This window comes from Pelodiscus sinensis, chromosome 27, assembly GCF_049634645.1.
Source record: "Pelodiscus sinensis isolate JC-2024 chromosome 27, ASM4963464v1, whole genome shotgun sequence".
Classification (NCBI taxonomy): domain Eukaryota; kingdom Metazoa; phylum Chordata; order Testudines; family Trionychidae; genus Pelodiscus; species Pelodiscus sinensis.
The window spans coordinates 177226-198626 of record NC_134737.1 but is presented as its reverse complement, the minus strand read 5'-3'; the positions used below and the strand labels follow the sequence as shown (position 1 = coordinate 198626).

At 46.5% G+C, this 21401-nt stretch overlaps 1 protein-coding gene and 1 long non-coding RNA gene across 3 annotated transcripts in view; one reads left to right on the top strand and one right to left on the bottom strand.

The window, feature by feature from the left end:
* Positions 1-21401, top strand: part of LOC112545097 (uncharacterized) — a 182705-nt gene that overhangs the window by 18832 nt on the left and 142472 nt on the right. The window lies entirely within an intron of this gene.
* NGF (nerve growth factor) lies at positions 15751-16623 on the bottom strand. The gene has a single exon (XM_075910556.1). The coding sequence runs from the start codon at positions 16621-16623 to the stop codon at positions 15895-15897; it is 729 nt and encodes a 242-aa protein (XP_075766671.1). The 3' UTR covers positions 15751-15894.

The following is a 21401-nucleotide window of genomic DNA, read 5'->3' as shown; positions in this document are numbered from 1 at the left end:
CTTTGAACGTGAATTGGAGCGAACGCCTGCATCCCCTAGTTCAGAGGATTGAACTTTCATTGCCACAAAGTCAATAAACATCCCCATTCAAACTAGCGCTTTCCCAGCAGACTCTGCCTTCCCCGCATTGCCTATCACTTTAAAACCTCAGTCAACAATATTTTTTAAAAGGCTGCAATTTTCTTTCTCTTCTCCTTTCCTTGTCTTGTTATAAAGATAGAAGAAAATGATGGAGGGCAAAGGACACGTGGCTATGTTCCATCTACGTCCTCCCTCCTGTTCTAATTCCTCCTCATGGCTAGTTCTCTATAGGAGCGACTCTTGGGAAATGGTTTCATTTTAAGTCCTTATTTTTCATCATTTATGACTGGTTGATTTTTATTTATTGTAGCTGGAAAAGGCAGTTTTTCCAAAAGTGTCTAGAGGCCAGTTTTTTTTCATGGCTAATTCAGAAACAAGTTAGATTTTAAAACATGAGGGTTGGCCTAGACAGTGCATTGTCCTAAGGGAGGTACGCGGCTTTGCTTGAAAAACATTGGTTTTGAAATTAAGTTGCAAAGGCATCGGAAGAGTATATAGTGCACATGCAGTTAGGGTTGGCAGGTGTTTGATTTTGAACCAGACAGTCCAGTATTTGAGCTTTCTGTTTGGGAAACAAATTGAGAAAATAGAAATGTCCGGTATTTTCTAAATCAGATGTAATGTTGGTTGTGATGTAATGTCAAGTGTGTCCGGTATTTCTGTTGAAACCATCTGGCAACCCTACATGCAGTCTACTCTTTGCTTAACACAGCCAGTAACAGCCTCTCATGCTCAGCATCTTTGTTCTCATTAGCTACCTTAAAACTGCCAGCCCCGGGGGCCCAGGTCAAATGTTAGGTATGGCTGGTCTCTTAATTGCCCTGGGCCTATGCAGCATGCCAAACTGCAGTGTGTATGTATGCAGTGTACCAATCACTGGCAGATAAATCTTTTCCTCATTCCCTTTTCTCTTTCTTCAAGCATTGCCCTGCCCCCAAAGAAATGCAAATTGAAATTAATGGTGATTTAATTTAAAGGGCTGGTTCCCAGAGCACCCCAACTAGGCCAGGGTGTGCATCTATTTCAAGACATTAAAGCTAAAGCTGCACATAGTAATAAAGAAAGTTGCATATCCACAAGCGAAGGGGTAGTGAGCTACAGCTGTCGTGGGGCCCATACCTTAGAGTTGCTTGCTTTTGAACACCATTAGCTAGTAGCTCATCATTGGCGTATTTTTTGCATTTGTTTTCTTTCAGTGTACGAGTCAGAACATAGTTAAATTCCTGAAGCATGCAGCTCCTGTGACAGAGACAATAAGGAAGGTTTTTCTATCTATTGATTAATGGATCTTCCCTCAGAAGGAATTTGGGATGGTGCACATTCTTTCCTTTCCTCAGCTGCTTAAATCATCCCCAGAGTCTGAAACATTCCAGCTCCACAAAACCCAATTACATAAAAAGATGATTCAATAAGAAAAACCCCACATGCATGGGATCAGAAGCATGCAGCAGGCGCACAGGCTGTCCATGACGAATCTCTCAGCATCTGTGTTAAGTTCATCACCAGCTACAGCTATTGCTCTTACTCTCCAACTCCTCTTAGCACTACAAGTATATGAATAATTTGTCAAGTTGTGTCCCAATTTAGACTGCAAACTTTTGGATGGGAGCTGTATTATTACCTGAAAGAGCCTCCCACATTTTTTATGCCCTATAACAGTAAAGAGGCGATCCCATACAGGTGATGTATTGCAGGCTGCACACTTGGATCGTCTAGGCCAACTAAAAATAATTAAACAATTAAAGTGGTTAAAATATTATAGAGTGAAACACCAGTTTGCGCAATGATCTGGTGATTGGCCCAAGTGAATTGCAGCACTCGCATGCTAGTGCTGGCTGAGGAAAGGCATCTGGAACAGAGGCACCACATTGCCTATGTTTTGCTGGCTACCTGCTTCAAAGGGTGACATGGCGTATCTGTGGCATAAGCAAGGTTCTGACCCACTAGTAAGTGGGTATGAACGTAAGGAGCGAAGAGGCTGTGAGAGTAACATTCCTAGCCAAGAACAAGTAATGGCTGTTGGTCCAGTGTAAGAGGATGCTTGGTATCTGTAATCCCACGGTCATACAATAGGGTAACATAACCAGTCTAAAACAACTGTGCAGGTGTGTGGAGTGCAGAGAGGCATTCTAATGAAGTATCCAATTCTGGCTCTCCACAGGGGGCTGTATCTCTGCTCCACTTGTTGGCCAAGTTTCATGCAGTTAGGTTGGCACGCACCCAAACATGTTCCACAAGGGAGAAGCCAAATGCCGTGTGAACTAAGCCCACAGCTCTCTGGCACACACAGCGCTCCACATTCATGCTACCGGGCACAGGACCAGTCTCTGTCCAGCAACACAGGGAGGTGCTCAGAGATTCACTTTCACAGGCCACACGCTGGCAAACATCAGTACAACTGTGTTCACAGCTGAGACATGTCAGCGCTGACCAGGGAAAAGAAGTAGGACAAGACAGTGAAACAAACGGGTTGGTAAAGCAAATGTTTGTGCTGAGTTAAGTAGCTGGTTAAGTGCCGACAGCAGCCCAGTGCCGTGCAAGGTGAGTCAGAGGGGAAGGCATCATTAATCATAAGGGGGGCAGATGAAGGATTGGATTCATCATCGCAGACATATATGTGCTTGTGTGGGATTCACCCTGGGGGAAAGCAAACAGCAGTATAGGCACTGGAGTGACGACTCATAGGCTCCGGCTGGGATTCCAAAGAAGCTTTTTGGGAGGCAACATTAAGTACCGTTTCCTGGGGGCCTTGTCCTTTGCTGTCAGTCCCAGGCCGCTGGAGAAGGGGGGCTGATCCTGGACTGCCTGTGGAAGTTTTCAGTGTATCTTCGAAATAGGTAGAGCGTGGGTCATGGCAGAGCAAGCTTCCTTCTCACACTGCCCCCTCCCAGCATCCTACAGCCATGATCCCTTGCAAAAGAGAAGAATTGTCACGTAACAAAGAGCTGCTGAGTAGATTTAACCCTAAGAAATACAGCTCTCATTCTAAGCAGTGCCTCTTTTCTTCCGTTGTTGGCAGCGCTAGACGGAGCCTGAGGTGGATGGGCTCCGGGGGGATGTCTTCCAAGAGTTACAGGCACAGATGTTTTGGAAATTTAAACAGGCTGTCAAAATGAATGTTTTGGACAGAGAGCAGCTTGCATGTGAAGTGGTGATAATGCCATTTAGCGCAGTGTGTTTTGATTTGTGGAGAGGGCAGATTGAACCGTTTAGATCATCTTGTATAAACCCATTGGCCTTGGGCAGGCCTGGCCCCAGAACCACTTGTTAGCCAGGTTGCAGTGGTGTCCCCATGACCAACTCCTTGTACTGTTGTCTGCCCTGGCAATTGAGCAACAAAGCTTTTGTGGGTCACGGGCTTCCCGTCCCCCTGCCAGGGCAAACCGTGCTTCGTCCTGCCGACAAAGTAAATGCCCTGGTATTGCGTGGGAGTTTGTCAGCAAAATTGCTGACCAGCAGTGTGGATGCTGCCTGACTTTTAGCAGTGTGGCTGTGTTGGCATAGCCCGGGGCGCTGACAGCCTCTGCGGTCCTGGGCCAGGTGTTCGTGTAGGTCCAGCTTCCCCTCCCAGGAGGGGCAGGGCTGAGGGCCGCTAGCCGGGAGCGCCACCTGGAGTGCACCTCAGGCCCTCTCCCCCAGCCCTTCGCACTGCCCGGAGCGTGAGGTGCAGGGCTCTGGTGGCAGTTTAAAGGGCCCGGCGCACTGGCCGTTGCCACTGCCACAGTAGCAGTGGTGGTAGGCGGGAGCCCCAGGCCCCTTGGCTCCCTCTTCCCCCAGCTGTGGGTCTGGACACAGCCATGCTGCTAAAAGCCGTGTGGTGCACAGAGAGCCTATGACTCTTCTGTGCTAGAAAGACTGTAAAGCCTGAGATCTCTTCTTGGGTCTTAATTCTGGCAAGATGTGGAAAATCTTCAAAATGAATTAAAATCTCAACTTCAGTGAGGAAATGCTCAATGCCAACTTTTAAATACTTGGGAAGACTCGAAGGAGCATCTTCCCATTGGGGGCAGAAAAGTGAGGGAGCTGGTACTAGAAAGAGAGTGGAAAATCATCCTTACAGAACCTGTTAACACTAGTGGAAGATCAGAGGCAAAATTTCTCATCCAAGGAATTTTGACTCCTCCTCAGCGTTTGCTGTGGAACAAAGCACACAAGGAGATGAAGCTCTGGTGCAGAAGGCCCGGCTCTTGGGAAGCCAGCCACTCTTGTCTGAGTCGGGGTGGGCAGTACTTTTTTTTTTTTTTGGGTGGGAGGCACTTCAAGATGTTGGAAAGTGATCAAGGGCTGCACCTTTCTGTGGAGGAGATGTGGGGTCCAGTAGGGGGTTGGGTGCAGAAGGGTGTGCAAGTTAAGGGACTGGGGTGCAGGAGAGGGTGTGAGGTCTGAGAGGGAGTTTGGGTGAAGGAGGGGATTGTGACCTGGGTCAGGAGATGGGGGTGTAGGCTCAGGGAGTATGGGTGCAGAGAGGATTCTGGTCTGGGGGAGTAGCTTTGGGAGGAGGTGCCAGTCCACGGTCCTGGGCAGTCCACTGTCCAGACCCGGTGGCTTGGCAGGCTGGATCCAGCCCCTGGGCCGTATTTTGCTCAGTGTGAGATCTAATCATCATCACTGATATAACAGCTCTGTAGAAAGGTGTTGCGGTTGCAGATTTTATTACAGAACTGACAGCAATAGAACAACCCTAGGGCTGCGTCTAGACTGGCAAGCTTTTCCGCAAAAGCGGACTTGCCAGCTGTCTACACTGGCCACTTGAATTAGCGCAAGAACACTGACGATCTGATGTAAGATTCGCAAATACTGGGACGCTCCCGTTCAGGGGGGGGAAAGCCCTGTTGCGCAAATGTACTTGCGCAAGAGGGCCAGTGTAGACCGCTCAGGACTGTTTTGTGCAAAAAAAGCCCCGATGGTGAAAATGGCAATCGGGGCTTTCTTGCGCAAAACCACGTCTAGATTGGCACAGACACTTTCCCGCCAATCTAGATGCTCTTTTCCGCAAATGCTTTTAACAGAAAAACTTTTCCGTTAAAAGCATTTGCAGAAAATCATGCCAGTCTAGATGCAGCCTACGGGTATTTTGCTAGAATACGTCTTTATTACTGTATATGAAAAGTCTCATGGGAGCCTGTGGGTTTAATCGGGGGGAAACACTCATAGAATGCATAGTAATTCCAACATAACATGTAGAAGCTGTTAGTCGTTATTGGGCAACATATATAAGTGCCCTGGGGTATTGAAACTTGTGATAGAAGCCTCAACAGCACTGCTTTTATTGTGTGAATTTGAGGAATTCAAGAGTGGAAAAGCCAAGGTGATCCATACAGGGGTAAAAGTGCTTTGTAGGGTATGCGTGACTCTTGCCTTGATCACGTGGAACTTCCTCTATACTGTAGTAACAATAGAAAGCATCTGGGTGGGACCGGATAAACTGTAACCTGACAGGGGTTGGGAATGTCAGAAAGAGACATCTGGTGTTCCAGGTACTGGCATCCGTTCAGCAAAGAGCACAGTAATTACCTGCCCAACAGGATTCCACCCTTTCATGATTCAAAGACTCCAGAAACCTAATGTGAGTTAGTAGTGATGAGACGGTGAGTCTTCTGTTAGGCGTTGGAAACTCATTCTAATCCCCACCCACTCCATCCTCAGAGTGCACTGCGTTCCCTTCGGCAAGATCTACACTTTCACCCCTCATGCGTGCAGCTGGCATTGTACTTGATAAAAGACGACTCCAGGAAGGCCACGTCCACTCTGCTGAGCCACACCAGAGCATGTGCGCCTTGTTGGTTTGTTGTTTTCTGTCTCAGAATTTCGGGGTGAATTGGGTACTCTGGCAATAAATAATTCATTCCCCTCTGTTTGGAAACACATTCCTGATTCACAGCCCTCCTAGCAACCCTGAATGGGCATCTAGTGTCTTCTACAGTGAAAGCCCCCCTATTGGCTTTCCATGTTTGTAACACTGTCTTGCATTTTGTCTTAACATCACAACACAACCCAAACACGCCTAAAGACAGTTAACTGTCTCCCTCTCTACACATGCCACTGAAAACCCATCAGGCCTCTTTAGAACCCAGCTCCCAAAGAGAATTGAGCAAACGGGACACATAAAACCCACGTGCGGCTTCTCACAGGAAATGGCAAGTTGTGAGTGTCTGAACCACTCTTGTGAAATGGGGAGCTGTCTGCTAACTACTCCCTTCGTACTGAGCACAGCTCCCATGAGCCTCACTTGTAGAAGTTCTTCTCTGGAGAGCATGAGAATACTGTGCACAGACCACACCTTCCCACATTCCCTTTGTTTCTGCTGCCTGCAGAGGGCCCGTGGTGTGTAGCGTGGGCAAGTATATGTGGCTTCCAATTTTTTTTGATAGACTGCCACCCAAAGCAACTGCACACCATAGAAATGCTCACTGTGATACAGACAAAGCAGGCTGCTCCTCTGATACTTGAGATTTTTGAGATAATAACCAGGAGGCATTGCCAGTGTCTGAGATTATGCTAGTTCTTCCAGACTTCCTCAATAAACTCTTAAATATTACAAAGTTATATTGATACGCTCTAGCTCCAATTCTGCTAATGTGGAAGGCAGTAGATTCAGCTTTTGAACTTTACCTATAAGAAGAGTTGTATGTGATGAATGAAGCCCAGGATTGTGTTTACTGAAAAGAGTCCACAAGGAAGGAATTATGGATACAAATTGTATCTCCCTGATAGACAGGAACAGTGGTGGAGATCACGGCAGGACTGAGCACCATCTAGATCATCCCTGATGGATATTTATCTATTCTACGCTGTTCTTAAATATCTCCAGTGATAGTCCACAACTTCTCTCCAGTGCTTAACCATCTTGATTGTTAGGAAGTTCTTCTTAAACCTTTGCTGCAGTTTAAGCCCATTGCTTCTTGTCCTATCCTCGGATGTTAAGGATAATAATTTTTCTCCCTCCTCCTTGTAACAACCTTTTAGGTACATTTACAAATGAATATACATGAACTGGTGACCTTTTCAAATGAAATCAGAGTATTTATCAAGCTCAGATTTGTTAATTGCTCAGGAGCTACTAAGTGGGTATGATAGTGTTTTATACATATTTTCCTTCATCCTCAGTTGGCAGTTTCTTCTTCAAATCCAATATCTGCCTTAACATCGCCGCTAATCATCTATAGAGATTATAATTATGGTACAATCTACTGTCTGTCATTATTACTCTATCTCTCACAAAGATTCTGATCCTGCTGTTAACGAGCTGGGAGTATTTCCCTTAGTCGGCCAAGGAAAACAACTTCAAACTAACATAGTTACATCTGCTGGGAGCATGCAGAGAATCGGAGAAAATCAATACAAGGTAGTGATGAATTTGCTATTTTGCTTGCCCAGGATCACGACTGAAATGTTTCAGCTGAGTCCCTGTAAAAGCAGGAGGTAAAATCCCTGTCACCAGCATCTATAAAAGGGCTAAAGCAATCATACCAAATGGGCAAAGCTGCAATTAACTACTGGAGTAAGGTGTTACTAGTATAGCCAACCGATTGACTATGTTTGCAGTTCAGTATTAAGAATATTCAAGAGAGCACCTAACAAAACTTAGCCAACTTTGCCATCTAAACGAGAAACACACCTCTCACCCCTCCTTCTGGGAAGCAATCCATGTGTTGAAGCATGATCATCTTGCAAAAAGATATGCTTCAAAGATCCTCCCCCCCACCCCCAAACAATTTTTATGTCTCATGGCTTTTTATTTTATAGCTCACTTAAGATACAATCCACTAATTCCTAAATGTGCTGGTCTGTACCTTTCCTTTGCTTGGTTTTGTCTGCCACATTCCAAACAGGCAGGTGTACAGGTACGGCCTGTGCGAGAGCACACTATCCCATATCTTGGCTTAGACAGGCTTCCTATTTTCTTGCTGTACTGTTGCCAAAGCTGACTCCAGCTTTGCAAAGTGCAGTGGCAAATCATGGGAAGAGATAATACATTTAGTTTGCTTCCCAGTACTTCTGTACATACTAGATTTACCTGGTGTAGCTGGGGTCCTTCAAGGCAGGGGGAGGAAGGTGTGGGAGATGCAGGAGTCAAGGTAGGAGCTTGAGGATGAGGGAAGCTCAAGGCAGGGGTGTGGGAGTAAGGGCAGGGGGTTGTAAGGTGGTGAGGGCTGTGCTGCCCAGCTGGTGGCTGCTCTGCAGCTCTCTGGGGTTGTCGGGGAGGTGGGGACATGCTTGCTTGCTGCCCCCTCTTGTCATTGTGGAATATAACTGTCCCCCGTGCTTGCTGCTCCCCTGTGTCCCACCAATTGTGAAGCAACTATAGAGGACTAGCCACACTCAACTAGCCACATGTGGCTATTGGGCCAGTGTGTTGGACACCAAAGTTCTACAGTGTAACTGTCTCTGCTGTCACAATCCCCTCTTTTTGTTGGAGGAGAAACAATCCCATTCTACACACCCATCCCGTTGTCCTGGCACAACAAACCCTGAACTTGCTTTAAGTTAGGGTAAGAAGCGGCTACCCACCAAATTTGCTCTTACTGTTTAAGAGATGTTCTTGAGCAAACGGATGGATGGATGGACGGACACACGAACACTCTCTCTCAGGTGTATAGTGGATACAGTGTACATGGCTACTATGCACATACTACCCACTACACCAAACACACAGAGATTGGCTAACGAGCGGTTACAGCCCTCCAGTGCCATGGATCTTTGGGTCCCCACTCTAGGTCATGTGGCTGAGGACCGGACATAAAGTGCAGTCTCTTCCAGCTCCCTTATCACACCAGCCCCATTGTACTTTAGAGCCAGAGAGCAGCCAGGCACTCCGCTGTACACAGCTTTCGGGACTCAGAGTCCTAACCAGTGCTCTGATGCAAAAAGCCACCTTGGGCAGTTAGGACTCATGGCCAATGTTCCCTCTAATCTTTTCCATCCATGTGCAGAATACATCTGGGTGTGTGTCCAGGCGTGAGTGGATGTGCCCCAACAGTGGAAACACAAACCTAACTGGACGCTCTGCTAATCAGCTGGGCAGCATTGGCCTGTCTCCTGAGCAGCTGCACAGAGAACACTGCTCATGAGCATTCTCAATGTAGCTCCCTCACCATCAGGCCAGATCCAAGCCAGACTCACCTGTGGTCCCTTTCCTCTAACTTCTGGCTGCGGAGTGTCAGCCCTTAGTTACAGTTGCTTGGGGCGCTGGACCTTAGGGCCCCCACGTCAGTGGTTTGATATAGAATAAGAAAGTAGGTAGTGAGAACCCCAGGCTTACTCCTTATCTCACCAGGAAAAGTCCAGTGCCAAAGTCAATATTTCTGCTAGATTCCAGCACTGAACTGAGAAGGAGGAGAGGAGATTAAATAATTGTCAGTTTGTTTATATTTTCCTCTGCCAGGTCAGAGAGCTGATTTGGAAGAAGTTGGCACCGTTCCCTTTACTTAATAACATGAGCAATATTGGAACAAGATCATATCTGTCACTGAAGAAATTCTGTAGCTATGCCTGGCCTCGGTATCCATGAATTGTTTACAGGCCCAACGCCCTCCAGGGTGTGTCAGAAGTCCACATAATATTCTGCAGTTAGCATTTGGATGTCTGATTTGGAGAACACGTGAGAACACCCATACCAAGGCAATTGTCTCTTGTGTGCACATCTGCAGTTGTTAAGGCATATAGATAATTCCAGCTAAAGTTAGCAGTGCATTAAATTGACTTTTTCTTCCAGAGATGCCCTTTTTTCCAGATAGCACATTCCATATTTTGTTCTGTTTTCACTAAGAGAACCCACATTTATTATACGCCCTCCCTCTGGCCTGGTTAATGCAAGTGCAGAGATTATTCAAGTATGAGCATTTGGCACTTTTAAAGACATCCTAGTAGAAGATGTTGAGTTCTGGACACACTTTTGCAATGTAACTGCACAATGTGAGCCAAACTTCCAAAAGCTGCACTGTACTGCTGCTCCTCCTCTCTGGCCTTTCCTTCCAGTGCAGACAGAAATACCCTTCTCTTTATGACCTGCAAATATTCTCTGGCTATTTGTCAAGTTTCCACTGCACCGCACCTCACCTCACCTACTAGTGGTAGGTCAGTAGAGATGTTAGAGCTGAGCCCTGAGCATGCAGGTATAAAACTGCATCAGTCAAGCCCCTGTCTTCTGTAGGCCAGTGTCAATCAGCAGCTCCTTCGTTGATCTGTAAAAGGCAAGATTTCAGACAAGCATTTCAGTGTGAACAAGAAGGTTTCTTCCAGGCAGCTTTCATGTTGTATTTTGCTCACAAGATTAGTAAGAGAAACTCCTAGAAAACGATAAGTTAAGGCATCACCTAGTTTTTTAGTGACTTCCCAATAGTATCTAGAAACCCTCTGGTACTTGATTGGCTGCAAATCCTCTGAAGCATTGGAAGCAGGAGATCATGGAAGTGGTTGCTGCCAACTCAGTAAAAAACAGCTAGGACTGTTTAAATATAAAAACCACATTCTTTACATATGGTAGTGTGAACATGTTGCCTTCTGAAAAGTAGTATATATGACATGGTTACTCCATTAGGGAACTCAAATCCAGTTTCAATGATGGCACCATATATGCATTGGCTATCGAACTCTCTCAAAGTGAAAGCACAAATACTAAGTGAGATCACAATATTTTTGCTCCCAAGCCAATTCATTTTATTTCAAACGTTTCCTTTATTTTACATTACCAAAAGTTACAGATTTACAATGTTAATGTTTTCATTCCCATAGATATTCATAGAATCCTAGAACACTAGAACTGGAAGGGACCTTGAGAGGTCATCGAGTCCAGTCCCCTGCCCTCATGGCAGGACCAAGCATTGTCTAGATCAGAGCTACTCAACGTGTGGCCCGTGGGCTGCATGTGGTCCGTTGCCTGTGGCATAGTTTGGGTTTGTGTGGGGCTCAACACGTAGGTGGGAGCCAAACCAAAAAAGTAGTCAATATAGTGGTCTTGTGTTGAGAAGTGTGTTAGTAGTTAAGTTCCTGGACTGTCATTGCTCATTACAAGTGCTGTCATATGGGTGGAAATGGGGTAAATGTTGCATTTTATTACTGTCGGCAGAACTGACTTACATGGGGCCTGTGTGTTGTGTAGTCTTGCCTTAATCTTTGCATTCATGCCCATCAGTGTGAAAGAAGCTATTCGCATAGATATTTGCATGTACATGCAACCACACTTAAGTTGCGGCCGTCGGCATGTGCTGTGAGTGTCACTGTGGCCTCCAAAGTTGAGGAGCCCGGATCTAGATCATCCATGATCTTAGTCTGCAACTTCCTCTGGACAGTAAGCATCACCCTGGAGAGTGCCTCGTATGATAAATGGCAGGGCCATGAGGAAAGGGATGTGTAACCTCCGCAGGTCTGTGTGTCCAGGCTGGTGTTCTTAGCGATCTCTGCTAAGTATGAAAATCTAAATACCAGTGTCAGGATCCAGGTGCGTGAATTCCCTCTGAGAATTTTCTGATAAGGCTGAGACATCAGCAGGCAGCACAGTCGCTTGGCCAAGTTGCTGCAGGAAATGATGAAGCAGCATTCTAATCTCAGTGGTGGGAGCACTGAGCATCATTCGAATCCGTCTGTGAGGCAATGGCTGGGTGCAATAGATCAGCACGCTCACTGAAATATGCAAAACCACAATGAATAACTGAGCATTTTACTAGTGGAAATTGTAATCCAAGTCGTGATTTATAATAATGACTGATGGTTATTTTATCAGCAGCTATAGGCCCCTCCCTTGACTGAGCTTTGTTGGGCCTGCTCTTGTCCTTAACAACAATTAGTTTTAAGCAGTAACTTAGGGTTACTCCTTAAATGCAGCTTCGAGGGCACCCAAAAATTTGGGGCACCTCTGGGTCTTAATGCCCACGGCTTCCTAGCCCTGTTCTCTGGCTCCTGCAGCTGGTGAGTTGTCTTCTGGAGATGAGCTAGTTAACTTACAAGTGAAATAGCCTAGCAAGCCTATTGAACCTGTGAAAGTGTCATTCATGTGGTAATGAAGCCAATTAAGAGCTATATACAATCAAATTCTGAATTTACTGATAGCTACGGGATCTTATTTAAAATTTGCATTAAAAGTATTAGTGTGTTACTGAAGATTATATAATCCTCTCTTGCAAAATCATCCGCTTGCCCAGGTACAGTCAGGCAGGGGTAACAGTACAGCAGTACTGCATAGGGCCCCGCACAGTCGAAGGACGGGCCTGCTGGTTGGCATGTGAAAAGAATGGCAGCTCCCCAGATTCCCACTACAAGCCGAAGGAAACCCATGACAAGAGTCCCACAGCTCTGTGAGGAGACTCCTGGTCTCTCATGCGTTTCAGATTGTTAACTACAGTCTTGAGACAACATGTGAGCCGCAGCTTTGTTGCATCAGTGGTAAAATAATGGCAGAGTCTTGATAAAGCAGGAAAAGCCAAGCCAAGACTTTATTCTTTCCTAACTTCATTGCTCTCAGGCAAGGCAGAAGATCTGGCGAGGACACACAAGATGTAACCCCATTCATTGCTCTGGGGCCCCTCTACATGCAAGGTTGCAACCAAAATGCATACGCAGGATTTAGCTCCAACTTTGGCTATTTCTTTGCGTCACTGATCTGCAGGTGGCATCTGATACCATGATTCCCAAGCTGATCTGTGGGAGGCTGCCACTGTTAATAGCCTATCCAGGGGCTGCATCATTTTCCATCACACCAGGAATGCACATCCATCCCCCATGGGCAAGAATTGATGATTTTGGAGGTTTTGGATGGGTTTGTGTGAGGACCATGTGACTCTACCCTCCACCACCCTTCCACTTAGTGGCTGTACATGCAAACTCTGCATCCACTTGGCTGTTGAAAGGGCCAGTGTTATTCCGGTGCCTCTTCTGCACTACGACCAGCCTCTGCAGAGGGAACTGGTGAGCAGCACGTGGCTGCTCTTCTCAAGCCTGAACCCACTCCTGCTCAAAGGTGAAAGTGAGCTGGTGCACGGCGGTGCAGCATACCAGTAAGAGACTGGCCACCTGAATGCTGCATGGCCTCAGGGCACACACACTCCAGCCCCGGCACTCGGGTGGCTTGGCAGCATGGTCCCCATCACTTCGGCCAGCCCCAGGGACCTGGTGGCTTGGCAGCATGGTCCCCATCACTTCGGCCAGCCCCAGGGACCTGGTGGCTTGGAAGCATGGTCCCCATCACTTCGGCCAGCCCCAGGGACCTGGTGGCTTGGCAGCATGGTCCCCGATGCTCTGGCTACCTCTGGGGTCCTGGCAGCGCTGCAGTCCCCTGGACTCTGGTCACCTATGGGATTTGGTGGCTGGGCAGCGCGGTCCCCAATGCTCTGGGGATGCAGTGGCTGGGCAACGCATCCTCGCCATTGCAGTTAGCCCCGGTGCTCAGGCATCTGGATAGCACAGACACTGATGCCTTGTCTAGACCCAGGGATCCAGTGGCTGGATGGCACAGTGGCCACACTCTGAGCCTCGAGCTTGTCACCCCAGCTCCTGCCCTGAGCCTGCCACCCCAACACTCCTGCTCTGATTACCCCACCCTTCCTAGGACTCCTGCACCCTCCAAAGCCCCTGCTCTGAGCTCCCTCACACTCCAACCCCATGCCCTGAGCCCTCGCACTCCAGCCTGTGCTGGAATTTCGTACAGGCTCTGTCCTATTGCAACCCCACTCCCTGTCCTGGCTCCGCAATGGAGATGTGTGGGATAGGACAGTACCGGTGAAACATGTGAGTTACTCTCACCCGTGCTTCTGCTTGAGTGTGATAAACTAGCCCAGCGGCGGCTCAGAATGATAGGACAGGATACTTGGCTGTCACAATGTGTGGTACTTGCCTCCTGATGCCAGCCCAACTGGCATTATTTTAATACAAAGAACATTTTGCTTAGTTTAAGCTGTTTCTTGCTTAGTGAAAAGAAAATGAATCCGGATGGGTTTGGGGCTGGTTTCAGCCATCGTACAGCCGTCTATGCAAAGACCAATGTCTCTGGAAGTGAAGAATTGTTTAAAAAAAGAGTTAAAGGCAAGACTTAGTCCAAGAAATCACACACTGCTGCCCCGCTTTGCTCTTTGTATAGGCCAAGTAGGGATGATGGATATTTTTTAGAGAAAATAATAGTATTTGAGAGGAGGAGGAGGTGAAAACTGGGAGATGGGATCTTTAGGGTTTGTCTCCCTAGAGCTTAGAGCAGGGCTACTCAACTTTGTAAACCCCGGGGGCCACAATGATGCTCACAGCATGTGCTGAGGGCTGCAACTTAAGAGTGGTTGTATGTACATGCAAATATCTATTCAAATAGCTTCTTTCACACTGACAGGCATGAATGCAAAGATTAAGGCAAGACGACACAACACACAGGCCCCATGTAAGTCAGTTCTGCCGATAGTAATAAAATGCAATAGTTACCTGATTTCCACTCGTACGACAGCACTTGTAATGAGCAATGCCAGTCCAGGAATGTAACTGCTAAACTGCATAGCAATAGAAGACCATTACGTTGACTACTTTTTTGTTTTGGCTCCCACCCTTGGGCTGTGTTAAGCTCCACGTAAACTCAAACTGCAGCACAGGCCACAGAGAGGCTGCAGGCCGCATGTGGAGTAGCCCTGGTTTAGGGTTTGGGAGACCCCAAACTACAACCCCTTGGGATGCTTGTTTTGAAACCGTGTGCTGAGGGGGATAGCTGCTACTTTTCCAGAGGAAACAATGGGACGTTGTGAAGTTTTTGTTCAGTACGCAATGGCTGGGAGACACATTACAGGCTTCAGGCTGGCAGCTACACCAGGTCTAGAAACCATAGTGCTCCCAAGGGACTGGGAGCACAGAAACCATAAACAGGAGGGTTATTTTAGGACTGATCTTAGTGAAATATGACCAAAAGATCTTGCTCTAACTGTTTTAAGACGTTCACTCCCACATTAAGGCACTGTCACCCAGCTTCAAGCCACCGTCTATAGTTAACTTACACAACCCTAGAACTAGAGATTTCTGATGTAAAACACCATTAGTGCCATCACTCTCTAGTACAACTCATAAATGATATTGTTCTCAAACAAAAATCTTCATCTTGGTCCACGTCATAGCCTTCTTTTGTCTAACATGACTTAGAGATGGCTATTTTCATCATCAAAATGTTTGGTAACTTTCTCAGACACACTGAGCATTTACATCATAATGCCCAGAGTGGTATAAAAATCACTGTATGTTGCACCAACAGTTCTCAGAATCCTAATGACAGACTAGTAGAATGGGGACAAAACTGGAAAAAAACAAGTGGGCCTGTAGCACTTTAGAGCCTAACAAAAATATAGAGGACCACTGATTGTTTTGGTTTTTTAAAAACATTTTAAGTTACAGACTAACACAGCTTACCCCTTGGAGACTAGTAGAATGGGAGTAAACCCAGCTATATTTTTCTAGTGTTTTTTTTTTTTTTTATACTTTCATGAGTTGGAAAAGAACATAACCTTCTGGAACAAGCCATAGATTTTCCCACGAAAAGGGCAGGTTTGCTTGTGAAAATTGGCTTGGGGGAGGGAGGGTGGAAGGAAAGTGCAAAATGTTTTTTTTCACAGAACAGTGCGCTCAGTGGCCACGCTGTGTGGCTCACAAGGCAGAGATGAATATCTCCCCAAAGGAGTGTTACATCGTTAAATTAAATGCATCACACAAAACGAGTTTCCAAAAGTTTAATAAATAGCGAGGTTCGTTCTTTACTGTATAAACTATAAATATACCACGCAGTCCTTATAACTTAAAATAATTTACAGGCTGAGGTAGGGGGGAGGGGAGCATGTGGGTGCGATGGTTTGTTCCATCTCAGGGTCTCACGGTTTTCCGGCTGAGCACGCACACGCAGGCAGTATTAATTCGGATAAATCTCCAGGCTGCTTGCTTGCCTTCCATTGTCAGTGCTTTGACAAAGGTGTGCGTGGTGGTGCAGTAGGAATTCCAGTGCTTAGCATCAATCCCCCGGCACCCACTGGAAACAGGCTTAGGTTCCCTGCACATGGTTTCGAAGAAGTACTGCTTGAAGACATTGTTGTTAATGTTCACCTCTCCCAGCACCGTCACCTCTTTGCCTTTGATGTCTGTTGCTGTGGTTTTGTCCCCAACCCACTTGCTGACACTGTCACAGACTGAGAATTCTCCGCGGTGCAGCACGGGATGAGCCGTCCGCTTGGTTCGGACAGTCCTGTTAAGAGAATCTCCACTTCCCAGATACTCCATGTCCTGGCCGTCCCCTACCAGTGGCGGGGGCTGTGTGCTGAACAGAACCCGAGGGGACCGGAATCGTCTCTTCCTGAAAAGCTTTGGATCCACCGTGATGTTGGCCGCTTGGCCTGAGTCTCCGTCGTCCGCCTTCTCAACGAGGCTGTGGTTTCCTGTGTGTGCAGCCGCCTTGGCAATGTGATTGGCTTTAGTCCGGTGGATATTTGGAATGGTGGGTCCTGCAGGAAACCCCCCTGGAGCATTATTCTCTGACTTTGGTGCTGCCTGTATGCCGAGCAAAAAAGCTACAATCAGAGTGTAGTACAGCATGGACATTACGCTATGCACCTAGAATGAAACAGAAACTGAGGGTTACTACGAGTGACATGCACCTGAAAGCACTTGTGCTGCTTGAGAGAGGCCCACTCGGACCTGGATGGGTATTTACTGCTCTAATGCTGCTAATGCTGGTGAATTTGCTGGCTATTCAGCATTGCAGTGCAGATCATGCAGCTCTCATCAGCTATTCATGTGGGTCCCAGATGTTCTTCTAGAAAAACTTTCAAACAGCATTAATGTGCTTAATAAAGTAGGAATACAAGGAAATAATGGCTGGATTATAATGAATTCCTTTCATATTTGTTATCAGAACATTGTATATGAAGCACCTGTTTGGGGTTATTAATGTGGAGACTTAGGGTGTTCTCTGGAGTAGAAATCTCCTTTGATATTTTTCTCAGGCTCCTTGACAATAGCTACTGCTGCTTGGGAGCCACTGTGGCTACAGACCTGGGATTTATGGGTAGAGAAATGCCCTCCTTTGTTCTGAAAACCAGGAGCAAGTACAGGTTCCACAGACAACGCCTAGAGAAACAAGTTTGTTGCTCTGCAACCTGGAGAATACTAGGGATGTTAAATATCGGTTAATTGAATAGTCGATTAACCTCCATGAATTCTTATCGGTTACTCGACTATTTTATAGTCCTTGGGCAGCCCCTGTCTGGGATGAAGGGGTCTGTGCTCCCAGACCCGGCGTGAGTTGGAACTGAGCTGGCTGCCTGCCCGCACGGCTGCTAATACACTTTAAATGCAGAGCCACACTGGGGTAAGTCCAGGACCCAGTGTGAGCTGGGCTGCTGGCCAGCCTGCTAAAAAATGTACTGGCAAAGGGTGGGGGGAAATGCACATAATCTATAACATTAACCGATAAGCTTCTGCTTGTCAGTTAATCGACTCCACTATTGCATCCCTAGAGAATTTGTACATCTGCTTGGGTGTTGAAAAATGTAAAATCAGTTTCTAAAGATTCTCCAAGAATAACATTATACCACAAGTTCGGTGACAGTGAAAGCTGCATTAGGGAATCCAGACAAGTGTTAGGTAATGAATCAGTACTAGACATCCTATGAATAAGAGAGACAGTCCAAACATAAGCTGAAAATGCACTTAAGGGCAGACATTCAGTTTCCCTTGTGAAGCACTAATAAGTACAGACTGGGTATAAACAGAAAAAAACTGTCAAGCCAGACTGCTCCCCTCAGTGGCTTCTTTGGCCTGACATGTTTCAGCTGGCCCTGGATTTCTCTGCATGGCTGGCAGGCACAAGCTGACTGGACAAACAGTTTCACAGGGGAAAATTCAAACTCTGCAGTTGAGCTCTGATTTCCCATACTGTTTTAATATTTTTTGGGCATGGGTCACTTGTTACTAAAGCTTCCCACTCTTTCTTCTCAGCCTTCACTAGTCAAAAATGGAGAGGATTACTAGAATACTAGTTAATATTTCATGCTACTAGTTCTCATGGACAACTCAAGAGTCTATAAGAAAACTGATGTCTGAGGTAAGAGCTGGCGAGACCTGACCAGCTGGGCCTCTGTAGGCCTGGGTGATCTGAGGGACATAAGAAGTGAGCCAAAGATGCCAAATGGAAGGAGTTACTGAAGCAGTAATGATGCTAAAGTCCCTGCAATAAGAGGAGCTAGAGAGACCAAAAGCTACTTGAGCATTTCTCAGTGCATTGAGCAACCTGGATTAAGTGGCGATTGAATGTTGGAGAGAGGCAGGTCTTGCTGCAATGAACATGTGCCCTCATTTAGACTCGGAGCAGAATTGAGGCTGCCTTCTTCCTACATTCCGTTTGTGAGATACAGGCACCGTCTGGGCAAGGAAACAGAATCTGGAGGTGGGAGTAGAACTGTAGCCATGTGAGTCTACGAGTAACCTCCAGTTCTCCAGCTCCAAATTAAAATCAGATGGCTCACAACATCGCTAACGAATTTTCTTTTTTCAATAGAGTTGTTATTGAAAAAGGTCTGCAGAACGAAATCCAGACGTAGTTTAAACACCCCCTCAGCAGCCTCAACGAAACGTATTTACATATAGGCCCTTTGTTTATACTTTCCTTCTATAGGAAATAGAGCTTAGTGAGGCCAATAAAAGGCTGTGTTCTGCTTTTGCGTGATGCAGAATTCACTAGTCTAAATGCAGCAACATTTAAAAACTCCTTTATCTGTCTTCCTCAAGCCCTTTTCCTTTGATTACACAGTTACTAACATCATTGTACTGTGTGCTTTAAACCTACTACCACTAAATTGAAACCATCTCCGCAGCCCTCTCCCTCCCAGCTTTACAACTGCTCCATAACTCTCTTCACCAGCAGGCAGCACGGTGTGAGGTAGGAGTCACAGAACAAAGCTGTTTGTTTGGGCGGTTTTAGTAGTTATATGTTAACCCTGAGAAAGCATTTTCAAACCTGGATATTTTCTATCTGCTTACGGGACATGGAAGCTGAAGGATGAAAGCAATGTGCACTTCACCTGCAATTTCTTGAATGTGCAAAATAAATGTAAAGCCCAGGCAGGGCTTGAAGTGTGTGGAAAATGGATTTGCTTACAGAAATGGCCATTCCACAAGGTCTGCTGCTGTTCTTCCATTCACACGCTTAGTACGTACTTGATGCCTAGGTGCTGCTCTTTGAAAATGTTTACAGTGTATCTGAACTTCAGAGAGGGAAGGAGTTGCCTCTTGTAGGCATGAAATTCAGGGACATTTCTTTGCATATGTAGCCATGTGGGTCCTCACAAACAGATGTGACTTCAGAAAGGCTGAACCATCATTAGAATACAGCAATCAGTAAACATGTCTCATAAATGATGTAAGCTGCTAGAAGAAGGTGGGAGGGCTCAATGAAATTGAAAGACAACTAATCAAAATGTGTAGGGATCTGTTGAGTTAACCTGGGAGTTCCCTGCTACAGGATATTATTGGGGGAAATCACTAACAGCCGTAACAAATTTGGTGCTTACCAAATAAGAATACTAAGTGCAAGTAAACAGGCAAAAGTAAAATGATACAGTCTGTTGCTCTTCCAACTTCAGAATATAAACTGATCACTCTTTTGAGCTAAGAAAAGATCTGCTATTTTCACACCTTGCTCTGCAGTTGGCCAAGTGCATGACTTGTTTATTCTGTTACCTCTCCTCTGGTGCAGCTGGTACAGGGGGCTGGTGTACATAGATGTGGTCAGGTTCCTACTGTGCTTACCTCTGGGTGTACTGAACGGAAAGCTGCTCCCAGGCAAGGTCTCTATTGCCTCCAGACGCTGAGCTGAAATTGGATGCAGCATGCCATCAGGCAGGCCAGTGTGACTGCACAGCTAAGAGTCTCGGTGCAGCCTACTCTGGGTTCTGCTAGAGAAGAAAAGTATCCATTTCAATAATAATTCAGAAAATAAGCTTTCAAATAAGTTTTCCTTGTTGTTAGAAGAGGCTGGGGACAGGCCTGGCAAGCATCCAGCTGGAAGCTCGCTTACATGGCTCTTTGAATGATCCCCCCCCCCTTTTTTTTTTGCATTGGTTTCACAGTATAGGAGTTCTCTGCAGCACAGCAGTCTCTGACACTCTGGGCACTGGCCTTGAAGAACAGCAAAGCATGAAAGCACACGCTTCGCTTTAAGCAGGGGATGTAAAAGTTTAACTGGTGAACCGATATACCGATGCTTATCGGTTCTGATTAACGGTCAAACTCCGGTGCAGCTGGCTGCCCACAAAGCCGTGATGCCAGGAGGCTGCGGAGCCAGCGAGGATGGCAGTGCTAGGCAGCCAAGGGTGCCATTTCGGGAGAGCAGGGAAGGCAGCAGCCATGCATCCCAGGACATGGCTTGCTGTTCTTCCTGTTGCCTGGGCTATCCGGAGGCAAGGGGAAAGCACGTGGATGCCGTGCCTGCCTGACGGCAGGAGGCAGAGGAGTAAATCACGGAATCCAACTACTTTCCCCTTGCTCCCTGAGAGGGCAGCGGGAAGGACAGCAAGCCACGTTCTAGTCCTCATGGCTGCTGCCTCCCTGCACTCCCAAAACGGCACCTTTGCAGGCAGCCTGCAAGGCTGCCAGCCCGCTGGCCTTGTTTAACCATGTAACCCATTTAATTTTAATTGGTTACACGATTACTGTTCTTTATGAGTTTTCACATCCCCACTTTAAGCACATGAATGCAACTGAAGCCAATGGAAAGTAAATTTTGGCCTGTTTAACATTCTAGGTGGCTAATTGTGCCAACCTCCCTCAGACTAAGTATGTCCGTGCTTTGTAAGCTGTCCATTCGGTGTCTGTGTGATGAGTAAAGGTGGCAGACTGGAGCCCCGCCAGCGTGAGCCTATCCCGTGGGAGGATTATTTGCCTGGCACCAGGGCACAAAAGAAGCATTAGAATTTTTTAATGAGGTTATTTTGAAACTGAAATGTCATAGGACAAATTCCTAGGCTCAAACTGTGCTTTTGGCTGCACCTGCAGAATCCCAAATTCTCATTCACGGGAACTGCACATCAGGAAGTGAAGCTGTGGGATTTTGGTGACAGTAAAGGCAAACTTATTGCTTTTAATAGTTTAACTGACATTTCCCAAAGCATTTTAACAGGGGCCTGCACTAACTAAACCTGGGAGCAGGTAGGACAGCATCATGGTCTGCTGGAGCTTTTTGATTTGGCATAGCACGGACCTTGCATCACTTGGATAGGATGTTAGGGGCTCTGTCCAAATTCAGTACTGTCTGTAGATGACGATCCATAGTCTATAGTATGGAGTTCTATAGAGAACATTTCAGAATAAGTCAAGTTACA